Raw genomic sequence first — 12,031 nt, 5'->3', positions numbered from 1 at the left:
AGTCGCACCTCTGATTTATCTGGTTTTAGTTTTAGTTGATTGCTTGTGGTGTCACTAATATCAGGTTGTCGTGCCATGGGGAAACCTCGAAATTGGTGGTTTTTATAATTCCGGAACTGCAGAAACGTCACCAGAGACAATCACGGTAAGTTCAGATTGATTATTTTATTACGTTTTTGTGAACAGTGAGAGCAAACGCACGACTGAAGATGCTAACTGCCGTTTTTAGTGGTGCCGGAATACCGACACGTCCAGCTTAACGAACTTGACAATCCATTTTTGATTGCTCCTCGAAGAGTCGCAAGGTTGCAAAGTAATAATCACCGGATTGCCTTTTGTTACTGCAAGACATTGACCGTTCTTTTCGCTTCTTATCTGTCCGGTCGTAACCAAGTGCTGCCATCGTTGGTTGCCCATTAGTTCTTCCCGATGGCACCGTTTCACGCGCACCGCCGATCGCGTACGCTTTCCGTCTGCAACCTCCAGGCAAAAGGAGTAGTTGTTTAGCTCGTGATAAAAGTTGTGCGTCCAATATTGCTGTTGTTCTGCTCCATCGCAAACGTCCATCGTAAGCTGGCCGGTAGCCCACACGCGTGTCAAACAGCGATTGTGAGGCAGTGCGGCATTGCGTACTTCGCCGCGAAAAGCACCCGTCACAAACGGGTTCATCATCTCCGGGAAAACCGTTTCGATGTAACCACGAAACGTACCGCACGCCGCGTGCTGTCGCAGCACCTTTCGATCCTCGATCGAACCGAAAATGCTCTCGAAGTAACGGGGAATACCGTACACGTCGTACATCACCTGTTTGTACTCGTCCATCCACACTTCGGCCAGCCGGACCGAGTTCTTGAAGATTATATCTTTCCCGACGTTGTTCAGGTACGGGTGGGAAGCCTTCTCGATGTGTGCAACGCGAGAACAGGGCACAATAACCATTCGGCCACCGCACATCCAGCTCTTGATCGACAGTTCGATGTTTTCGATGCCGTACATTTCGAACCCTTCGTCGTACCAACCGAGCCGTCGGAAGAAGCGACGATCGATGACAAACAGTCCCCCTGCCATGGCGGGTGTGTCGAACGGAACGTACCGATGGGGGTACTGCTTGTGCATAGCAGTGCGATGCCACCACCCGAAATTAAGATCCCACTGATAGGCTCCGATCAGCGCCGGAGCACTATCCTTGTCCAGCTGCATTGTGTAGCAATCGATTCGATCGATCGTCGGGATGGCAATGGTGGTCAAGTTACTGGCCACCTCACTCAGCAACGGCTCTAACCATCCTGCAAAAGAATCGTATTTTAGCTGCTGCTTTTAAAGAAGAGTTGGGATAGCTACGCACCTTCCGTACACTCAACGTGTGCATCCAGAAAGGTGATAACGCTGGCCGTGCTTGCTTTCGCGCCCAGCACTTTGGCCGATATCAATCCCAACCTTCGATCGGCGCGCAAGATGCGCACTTTGGGATTGCTCATGAAATACTCATCCAGACGAGTTTTCAAATGACCTACGAATTTGACCTGCCATTGTCAATCCTTTCCGTTGCATAGGTAACATAGGCTTACCGGCGGTTGAGAAATCGTCCACTAGCACAATTTCCTCGATCAAGCGGTCGGGCGTACGATCGAGTATCGAGTGTACCGTACGCAACAGCACAGACCAGGCCTCGTTGTAGAACACGATCACGATGGATGTTGGTGGTAAATTAGCGGGGAGTGGAGTTTGTTTTCTACACCACGGAGCCCGTAAGTCCGGCAGGCGTCGCCGAAGGGACATTAGATCGGAAGCGTATTGGTTGTAGCCCAGAGTGCGCAATCCTTCACTCACCAGCATTTGCGTCTCGTTCGTCAGTTCTATTCGCACGGGTTGTCCCATATCGCCGGGACGATCAGCTAAGCGAGATCCCGTTGTTATTAGACGAGAGTTTCTTTTCCGTTTTGTTTCATTTGCGTTCCATACCTAACGCACGATCCGCACATCGCAAACTGCTGAGGTACAGCTTGTAGAAGTGTAGCGCTATGGAGAACAGCGAAAGGTAAGCCAGCAGTGACAGTAAATAGCGTGTGTATCGTCTGTTAAGCATGATCAACAAAACTAAACTGCTGCACCGTCCGTCTTTGTCGACTCCGAACTACTTGCCTTTGGCATCTGTTTCGACGGACGTTTATTCTATGACACATCTGCAGAGATGCAAGCCAGGAAATTGTTCCTTCAGCTGTGCTTGATCCTGATACGAGCTCAACAAGCTCTTTATGACGTAACGTTGTTTGAATCCACCGCTTAATTTGGTAGCTAAGAATGCGTGCACCTACGTAACACTGCCGTTAACAATGGCACGTTATTCAACACGATCCGGATGGTAACGGAGCGAGTGTCTGTTTTTTTTTGTGGTTTCGACATTGAATCACATGGCATCGCCTACCTTTCGTTACAGTGCACTACGTTCGAATCGGTGGAAGAAGTTACGTTACGGTTGTTGCATGAAATCACCACACGATGTTTGTCACAGCTCACAGGTAACTTAGATTAAGGCAGATAACTTATTTCTGCGGACTACTTCAATACGCTGGTGCGGCGCAAGATGTGCAAATTAGTTATCGATGTTTCTTTCTATTTCATCAATTAATAATTTTTCATTCAATCATTCAATGGATCTTGAATTTAAAATCTAGCGTTTAAACAATCTTTTACATAGATCCGCACGGAATCTCGTGCTGTAGACTGGTCGGAGGGTGATCCAGCAGCAATTTAACCATTTCCACTGCTTCGGGGTCCCTTTGGTGGAGCAGCACCGGTGAGCCCATATCGCCTGACGGGTACATTTCTTGGCTCACGTCTGCCTTGGACCAAACTGTTGATGATGCACCAAACTGCTGATAATGCACCGTAGCTCTTCGTCTTTCATTTTTGAAGGAGTACAGCAGTACGCGAATATTTATACGCGAACGGTTGCTGAACGTTGGCTTTATTGAAGTTGTTTCCAAAACCCGTACTCCGTCAGCTGTGCGTACCATTGCTGTGCCAGTTTGTGTTCCTCACACGGTTCCAATGTCAATTCCGTGCGGTTATCTGTCACGCTGACTATCGAAAGACACTGTTGCTTGGGGATACTCCGCAGTTGCATGCTATCCGGATTGTAGTTCCACGCCTGTGAACCGCGATGGCGGTGGCATGCTGTGATCTTCAGAACAGGTTCTGCTTCCAAACATCGTCGATAACTGTTGAGCTCCTGGTAGAAGTTGTGGGCCCAAAACTGTGCTGGTTTCTGCTGACCGCAATCTTCCATGGTGGGTGTGTTTCCCAGCGAACGCACCGTCAAGCACGTTCCATTACCAAGCGCCGCATTGCGAACCTCGCCACGGAACTGTCCCGGGACAATCGGTGACGGCATTTCTGGGTAGGCCCGCTCGAGATAGTACTGAAACGTGCGACACCCGGCACCAGCCCGAACTGCCTTCCGATCGGCCACGGATCCAAACAGCTCCTCCGTGTATCGCCGAATGCCGTTCGCGTCAAACACGACCCGCTTGTACTCGTCCATCCAGACTTCGGCCACGCGAACCGAGTTCAGGAACGTAACATTCTGTTGCGCCGCTCCGATGAACGGATGGGAACTTTTGCGTATGTGTGCGACGTGTGAACAGGGCACGGCCACTATGCGTCCTCCGCACATCCAGCTTTTGATGGACAGTTCGGCGTTTTCCATACCATACACACCGAACCCTTCATCGTACCAACCGAGGCGGGTGAAAAAGCGGCGTGAAATGGAAAATAGACCGCCTGCCATCGCCGGTGACTCGAAGGGTTCGTACGGAGCACGGTCGACCGAATTTCGGGCTGGCAACATCGAACGTTGCCACCAGCCAAAGTTGAGGTCCCATTCGAACGCACCAACCAGTTGGGACGACACGTTCACGATAAGTTGTAGATCGTTGTCATCGATTCTATCGATCAGTGGCACGGCGATCGTAGTTTCATTGCGATCCACTTGATCTAGCAACGGCTCCAACCACCCGGTGGTACACTCAACGTGCGCATCCAGAAACGTGAGTAACGGAGCCCTGGTACTCTTGGCTCCCAGGATCCTCGCCCTGATCAATCCCAGCCGCTTGGGAGCACGAATGATGCGAACCTGCGGATACGGACGCCAATACTCTTCGAGTTCGTTCTGCAAAAAAGCTGTCCAAAGGAAAGCCATTACGTCACTTGATTGTTTCCGCTCGAAAATGTCTTCTACGGAAACCTACGGAAAGACGAAAAGTCATCAACGAGCACAATTTCTTGGACCAGTTCGACCGGCGAGTGATCGAGCACCGAGTGCACGGTCCGAAGTAGCGCAGACCACGGTTCGTTGTAGAACACGATCACGATCGCCGTCGGGGGCAGCCGTTGGCGCTGCACACGGTCACCTTCACACCATGGATCGCGAAGATCTGGCAGCACCCGGCGGAGGGGTATCAACGCCGAGGCGTACTCGTTGAATCCGTAACGCTCGATGCTTCCGCTCACGAGAGACGCTATCGCTTGGTCCGAAAAATCAAACTCCACCGCGGACCCCAAATGGCCAGGGAGTGAGGAATAGTTTACAGCGTCTTGCCTGCCGAAGAACGATATCTTTTGCGAAGGGCCATTGGTCAAAACCGTGACGTAGTACCAGTCACTGAACCGATAGTAAAGCACGTTCGCGAAGATAAGGATCGCCACCAGAACTTTCAAAGCGCAGCACCAAAAGTGTGTTGCAGCCATGGCGAGCTGTATGTCTTTTCTGAAACCGTGCGTACCAACCGTGATGGCGATACGTCCAACAACCGGATGACGTAATAGATAAAATGAACGTACGATCATCTGTCGTTTTGAACAATGGAGGCCTTTCAGGTGGAACAGGCATTTATTGTTGTTGGCGGGTTTTTGGCACGTGTTTAAATACAGAAAGTGATAGGGATGGGACAGTCCAGACAAGAAGGCATTCGTTTGTGGTCCTCTCTGTTCCATTCTGCACGCATGTTCATACTGACTTCTGTACTTCAATCAACATCGACACATCCAGGTGGACAAACGTGACTTCCCACTTTTGCTGCGCTAGCGTCGCGTCGCAAGCCTCGATAATCAAACTAACGTTCGTTTTAAGATCCACCGAAAGGCAGTGCGTATCGTTCGACGCTCGCCGTATCTGTTGGCTCTCCACCAGGTACTTCCACGCCTGATTTCCGCGACTCCGGTGGCAAGGATAAACGGCAATGCGCCCATCATCGTTCGAATCGATGCAGTTGCGATAGCTGTTCAGCTCCTGGTAGTAGTTGTGCGTCCAGAATTGACTCTTCTCCAGATGATCGCACGGTGCCATGCCAATGAAGTAGCGATCGGTCCGATACGTCAAGCAGGTTTCGTTACCGAGCGCCCCATTGTGTACCTCCCCCCGAAATGCTCCCGGCACCAGTGGATTGTGCATCTCGGGGAACGCATTTTCCAGATAGTACCGGAACGGCTCACATCCGGCACTCTGCCGTACGGCCTTCCGGCTGTCAATGGAACCGAACTCTTCCTCCGAGTACCGCGGAATGCCGTAGATGTCGAAAATGATACCTTTGTACTCGTCCATCCACACCTCCGCCATGCGGATCGAGTTCGCGCGGACCACGTCCTTGCTCTCCTTCGATAGGTACGGATGACCCGTTTTTTGGATGTGTCCTACGCGCGAACACGGCACGGTGACCATCTTCCCGCCGCACATCCAGCTCTTGATCGACAGCTCGATGTTCTCGATGCCGTAAATGTCAAATCCCTCGTCGTACCAGCCGAGCCGCTCGAAGAAGGTCCGATTGATCGCAAACAGTCCCCCTGCCATGGCGGCTGTATCGAACGGCACCATCTTGTTTTCGTACTGCTTTTTCATCGACCATCGGCCCCACCAGCCAAAGTTGAGATCCCAATCGTACGCACCGATGAACGCGGGTGCTTCCCCGGACCGATAGCGCATCGTATGTTCGTCGATCCAATCGATCGTGGGCAAGGCAATGACAGTCCAGTTGTTAGCCACCACATCTAGCAACGCCTCGAGCCAGCCTGAAGTGTCAGAAGTTAGAATATCTGTTACCTGTCTCGATCGCTACTCGCTGCGTAAGGCCGGTACAAACCTACGGTAACTTCTACATGTGCGTCCAAGAATGTGATGAGCTCCGTTGACGTACTTTGAGCTCCCAGCATTCGGGCACGGATCAAACCTAGCCTCTTCGGTGCCCGTATAATGCGTATCTTGCTGAAGGGGGCAAAGTAGTCGTCCAGCTGCGTCTTGAGGTGTGCTAAAAAGGAGAATGTCGATCATGAGCCACCCTTTTCGTGATAGATGTTGCCACTCGAGTGCCACTCACGTAGGTAACTGAAGTCGTCAACGAGCAACACTTCGTGAATCAGTTCCGGTGGCGAGCGGTCCAGGATGGAGTGTACGGTGCGCACCAACACAGACCACGGCTCGTTGTAGAACACGATCACGATCGATGCTGGCGGAAGGTTCGCTGGAAAACGGCCCGGTTCCCGGCACCAGGCATCCCGTACCTCGGGCAACCTTCGTCTCACAGCCATCAGATCGGACGAGTACTGATTTAGACCCTGATCCCACAGACCTTGCTCGACCAATCGGGCCACTTCCGTATCGTTGAGATCGTTAGTCACTGCACTTCCCATGTCACCCGGCGGTGGAGTCGAATCCTGTGGATCGAGCCCGAGCGTACTGTAGACAAACTTGAACAGCGTCGTACCGATCGACGACGACGATGTACGAACGGTCGCGACAGATTCATTGCCCACAGTCTGGTAACTAATTTTTGGCACAAGATTGTGGTCACGTCGCGCGTCACCGGTGCCACTGTAGAACACGTTCAGGAGCAGGTACCCCAGCAGGGTCAGCAAACACAGGGCTATCGCGAAAGTTTTGCGGTTGCTCTTGCGCATCGTGTCAAGGCGGCTCTCGAGGCGTCAATGGAGGCTGTTGGAGACTCCGAATCGCGATGGTCGCGGTTGCAAAACGGGGTACCAAGAATCGTGGCGGCCCCCTCACCGCCGCGCTCCATGAATATTGAACAGTTTTCAGATGCACGCCCTGAACTGAGTACCTTTCACGCGGTGCTGCATCGACACAATGTGAGGTGTTTCTTTACCGCCTGTTGGCACAGCTGTTCGGCCTCAAGACTGAAACCGGTGATAGAAAGTTTGTTTGACACCGGTGTAGAATTGGGCCAGAAGTGGTTGACTTGGGTTGTTGCGCATGATGGTTCGATGTTACGGGGTCCACTTTTTCACGAATGAAATACGTGGGATCACGAAAGGTCCCGGTTAACAGTTTGTGACATTTTACGTATTATGTTTAATTATTCAATTTTTAAAGAACTTCTCATAGTTGAGGAAAAAGATGTCAAGCAGAAGCAAGATCACATTGGTCAGGGCAAAAACAGATTATGGCGAAAGTAAGTGAAATTGATGATCACTTGGTGGATCTGTTTCCTGAAGCCTGCTTCGATCCTCACCAACTCTCCGAATGGCCTCAACACGAAGTCACTTCCAACGCCGCATAACTGTGACACTAAATAGCCGAACGAGCGATAGCGAGTGAACGTGACCCAGCATAGCCATTCTGCGGTATCGCCCGAGAGCATAAGGTACACATGCTTTGTCCATTTTATCAGACGCGACAGTGTGGTGGCCATTTGGAGTGAAAGTAATGATTCGACGGCCAGTCAAGATTATCCCAAACTGTTTAGTGAAGAATGAGTTCACTGCGTGGTCTCTTTCCGCCCGTCGAACGCTTCCGGAGCGGCGTAGCTCAAGGGAACGCTTCAAATCCAATCAATCATGGAAGCGCAACCCTCATGTCACCGACCACCCACTTGAACTGTCCGATAAGGAACGCGGTACACATCGTCATCAATTAAAGAGGGCGCCCGCTGTTCGGTATTTGGACCACCGTTTCTAGTTTCATTTTATCTGCCCATTATCGTCCCGCGGACGACAGTCTGGTGTCCGTTTGAAGCGATGTGCAAAAATGACACCGACTGCAGGCGTTATCTATTGGGCTCGAGTTCCGTTTCGCGATTTTTGCTTTGTATGCCTCATTTTGCGTTGGTGGAGCAATTTTGCAAACACAAGCATTTCCGGCCGATACTGGACCGGGTCAGCCCGACAAAAATAGCAACTTTTCTTTTTGCCGAAGGCAGCGGGAAACGTGTGACCTTGACCGGCTAACGAAGTACCAGAAATAGGCGTTTTTCAGGGTTTCATCATCACTTAATGGCTTTATTTACAAGGTGATTGTCATGAGCTGAACTGGAATGCACGTCCTCCGCTAGTTCTCAACCGATAAGATCACGGTGGTGCGCTCTCGGAGGGGATGAAGTCGTTAGCCTATAAATAGAGTTTCAGTAGGAGTCGCTTTCGGACACCTTTAAAACGGCCACTTGGATCTGGACCGAGCGAAGCACCCGCGATAGGTGGTCGGCCTGGGTTGGCCACGTTGTAAAACGTGGTCGCCTACAACAAACAACAACACTGAGTAACGGTGCAATCGAGCCGGTTTTATCAGCCAGATAAGCGGCGGCTATCGATTCAGCTAGGGCGCTTTTGGGAGGTTATATAGAGCACGGCGTCGGTTGGCTCTGAGATATGCCGTAGCTAAACCGCGGGCCACCCCGGCACGAGATTAGTGGCCAGGAAACGGTGACCGTGCGCTTCTAGCGACTGCCTTTGAACGGCGACACGTCGATTACGGTGAAGTTTAGGATCCACCGCTGGGCATCCCGCTTCGCATCACACTCCTCCATCTTCAGCGTGGTGTTCGTTTCGAGGTTGAGCGCCAGGCACTTGGAGTACTTCACGCTCTCCAGCAGACCCGTGTCTTTGTGCACCTTCCACGCCTGATTGCCCCGGCCCCGGTGGCACCCGTACACGCCGAGATAGCTGCCGGTGAAGTCGATACAGTTCCGGTAGCTGTTCAGCTCCTCGTAGTAGTTGTGCGTCCAGTACTGGGTCTTTTGCTTCCCGTCACACGCTGACATTCCGAGGTACGCCTCGGCCGAGCGCCACTCGAGGCACATACCATCTCCCAGGACGGTGTTGTGAATCTCACCCCGGAACGAACCCTCGATGAACGGACTGTGCATCTCGGGGAACGCCGTTTCGATGTAGTACCGGAAGTCTCGGCAGTTGGCCCGCTCGCGGACCGCCTTCCGCTCGGCGACCGAGCCGAACTCGTCCTCCAGGTAGTGCGGTATGCCGTGGATGTCAAAGATCACTTGCTTATACTCGTCCATCCACACTTCGGCCAGCCGGATCGTGTTCGACCGTACCACGTCCCTCTTCTCGTTGTTCAGGTACGGATGGCCGGCCTTCTGGATGTGCGCGACCCGCGAGCAAGGCACCGTGACCATCTTCCCGCCGCACATCCAGCTCTTGATCGACAGTTCAATGTTTTCGATGCCGTAAATGTCGAATCCCTCGTCGTACCAGCCGAGCCGCTCGAAGAACGCTCGTTGGATCGTAAAGAGCCCACCGGCCATCGCGGGCGTATCGAAGGGCACAATCTTGTTCTCGTACTTCTTGTGCAGCGACCAGCGACCCCACCAGCCAAAGTTGAGGTCCCAATCGTACGCCCCGACGAAGATGGGCGCTTTGTCCGAGATGAGCGCCATCGTTTTCTCGTCGATCCAGTCGATCGTCGGGATGGCGATCGTCGTGGCGTTACGGGCTACGACATCGATCAGCGCCTCCAACCAACCTGCGAACGAACCGAAACAACGGTGGTCCTGCAGGTGAAGAACTTGAAACCCAGAGGGATCACAGAAAGTACTTACCGACGGTACACTCGACGTGTGCGTCCAGAAACGTGATGAGGTCGGCGGTGGTGTTTTTGGCACCGAAAATCCGGGCCCTGATCAGTCCCAACCGCTTCGGCGCCCGGATTACGCGCACCTTTTGGTACGGCCGAAAGTACTCATCCAGTTCGGCCCTTAAGTTGGCTGCGGAAACGAAAAACGAACGGTGGCTGGATTGCCTTAACCAATATACCACACACAAACACATGCGACTCTCTACTCACGTAACGAGGAACAGTCGTCGACGAGCACAATCTCTTTGATCAGCTGGGGCGGTGACCGGTCCAGCACGGAGTGGATGGTCCGCAGCACCACCGACCACGCCTCGTTGAAGAACACGATCACGATCGACGTCGCCGGAAGATTGGCCAGAAAGCGGCCCGGTTCCGCGCACCACGGATCACGGATCTCGGGAAGTCGGCGCCGCACGGACATCATGTCGGACGAGTACTGATTGAAGCCCTGGCGCTTCATACCCTCGCCGATCATCGCGGCGATCTCGGGGTCGGAGAGATTCACTTTCACCGCCTCACCCATATCCCCGGGAGGCACCGGTAGCCGTGGATCCAACCCGAGGGTCGTGTAGGTGAACCGGAAACCCTGATCCTTCGGGTTCGGCGCTTCCTCCGGAACAGCGCGAGATCCATTGCCACTGGGCTGCTCCGTAGCCTGCGTCAAGGCCACCTCGGTGGTTGTCACGTCTGGTGCCACATCGCCACCGGACAGAGGTGCCGGCTGATTCGATCCTTCGTCTTCGACCGGTGCAAGCAGCAGCTTCGATGTTAGCGACACACTGACGTTGTACGGAAGGTAGAAGAAAACCAGGCCGAACGTTGCCAGACCCAGCACGAGCACGGTCAGGACGGAGCGTCTCGGGACGGTGAAGCGTGCGGAACCGATACGCACCGCATGCCGCATGCTGGCAGTGCACGTTGCGAACTGAGGGTCCCCGTGCCTGGTGACGGACAGGTCAGTTTATAACACGGTAGCACGAGCGCAAGTCCCGTGGACGGAGGACGATATCGTACTACAAACGACGGTACCGCGCGATAGAGCGCTCGATAGTGAGCTGCGCATGATAAGGGACCGAGGCTCGGCACAGGGTGCCTCACGCGCCTCTACTAGAAGATATTTAAAAAAGTGACAACAGCGATTAACGAAGGCGGGTCAACACCACCAACACACCACAAAACTAGTCGCGGCAGACGTTTGCACAGCTTTCTTGACCAACCAGCGGAAACAGTTGTAACAACAGCGGATTTACATGTTGGAACTCGGAACACGTACGTACACTCGTATCGACGCCCGGCAATCTCCGATGTCTTTGTCCGACCAGCTTATGGTGATTTTTATGCCCGGTTCGGTTTCGGTGTGTGTTGTGGGAACGGTTAGCTGACGGCGTTGGTTTGAGAGGTTCGAACCCGATCGTTTGATCGTTCCATTTAACGCCAGTGTGATGTGTGAACAGCTTGTGCAACTTACGCACTTACCATTGCCACGGAAAAAGGGACTTTTTGGTAACCTAATTCTATTGGAGTTTTTTGTTCTTGTATCACACGGATCGATAAGTACCCCAGGCTGTTCAATAAGTTTTGAGCTTCAGTAACAGAGGGCGGAATTGTAGGAAAAATGCAAGATTTCGTATTAGAAAATCGTGGAGTGACTGAAAGAGAATTAGTATAAGGTCTAGCCATCTTATTGAGCAGTATAACCAATATTTGGATTTAAGTTTTAGGTTCCTGAAAGCTGTTTGCAAAATGGGTGCCGCATTCGCTAAAAATGGAACAAAAACGCCTTCGAGTGCAACTTTCTCGGCTTCATTTAGAACTTTTTTGAAAGGATAAAGTAGATTTTGTGCTTCGACTTACCAGTATGGATGAAACTTAAGGGTCTATCACCATGACCCTGAGTCAAAACAAGAGGCTAAAGAGTGGTGTGAACCTGGTTCTTCGGCTTCGAAATGAGTTCCTGTCCAGTAGTCGGTAAAGAAGGTGTTAGCATTAGTTTTTTGGGATGCGAAAGGAATTTTGTTTGTGGAATACTTGCAAGCTGGTAAAACAATAAATTCCGAATCCGATTAGTTCGAATTGTTGGAGCATCCAACGTATTCATCAGACTTATTCCAACGTATTCACCAGCAACCCTTAGCTAGCGACTTCCATCTGTTT

At 52.1% G+C, this 12,031-nt stretch overlaps 4 protein-coding genes across 4 annotated transcripts; all 4 read right to left on the bottom strand.

Moving 5' to 3' along the window:
• Nucleotides 1-225: 225 nt before the first annotated feature.
• Nucleotides 226-2,151, bottom strand: LOC128278775 (putative polypeptide N-acetylgalactosaminyltransferase 9). The gene is made up of 5 exons (XM_053017504.1): nt 2,139-2,151; nt 1,963-2,019; nt 1,569-1,895; nt 1,346-1,510; nt 226-1,286 (listed from the first exon to the last, which is right to left on the bottom strand). Exons 1-5 carry the CDS (start codon nt 2,149-2,151, stop codon nt 226-228), a joined length of 1,623 nt encoding a protein of 540 aa, XP_052873464.1.
• Nucleotides 2,152-2,968: 817 nt separating this feature from the next.
• On the bottom strand, nt 2,969-4,749 carry LOC128278774 (putative polypeptide N-acetylgalactosaminyltransferase 9). The gene is made up of 2 exons (XM_053017502.1): nt 4,251-4,749; nt 2,969-4,182 (listed from the first exon to the last, which is right to left on the bottom strand). The coding sequence occupies exons 1-2, from the start codon at nt 4,747-4,749 to the stop codon at nt 2,969-2,971; spliced, it is 1,713 nt and encodes a 570-aa protein (XP_052873462.1).
• Nucleotides 4,750-5,008: 259 nt separating this feature from the next.
• LOC128278773 (putative polypeptide N-acetylgalactosaminyltransferase 9) lies at nt 5,009-6,951 on the bottom strand. Its single transcript, XM_053017501.1, has 3 exons — nt 6,372-6,951; nt 6,138-6,302; nt 5,009-6,066 (listed from the first exon to the last, which is right to left on the bottom strand). The coding sequence occupies exons 1-3, from the start codon at nt 6,949-6,951 to the stop codon at nt 5,009-5,011; spliced, it is 1,803 nt and encodes a 600-aa protein (XP_052873461.1).
• A 1,352-nt stretch (nt 6,952-8,303) lies between these two features.
• Nucleotides 8,304-10,781, bottom strand: LOC128278772 (putative polypeptide N-acetylgalactosaminyltransferase 9). The gene is made up of 3 exons (XM_053017500.1): nt 10,088-10,781; nt 9,843-10,007; nt 8,304-9,766 (listed from the first exon to the last, which is right to left on the bottom strand). The coding sequence occupies exons 1-3, from the start codon at nt 10,779-10,781 to the stop codon at nt 8,724-8,726; spliced, it is 1,902 nt and encodes a 633-aa protein (XP_052873460.1). The 3' UTR covers nt 8,304-8,723.
• Nucleotides 10,782-12,031: the final 1,250 nt, after the last annotated feature.

Source organism: Anopheles cruzii, chromosome 2, assembly GCF_943734635.1.
Source record: "Anopheles cruzii chromosome 2, idAnoCruzAS_RS32_06, whole genome shotgun sequence".
NCBI classification, from domain to species: Eukaryota; Metazoa; Arthropoda; class Insecta; order Diptera; family Culicidae; genus Anopheles; species Anopheles cruzii.
Note: the sequence above shows the minus strand (reverse complement) of the source record. Positions and strands in the feature narration are given on the sequence as shown.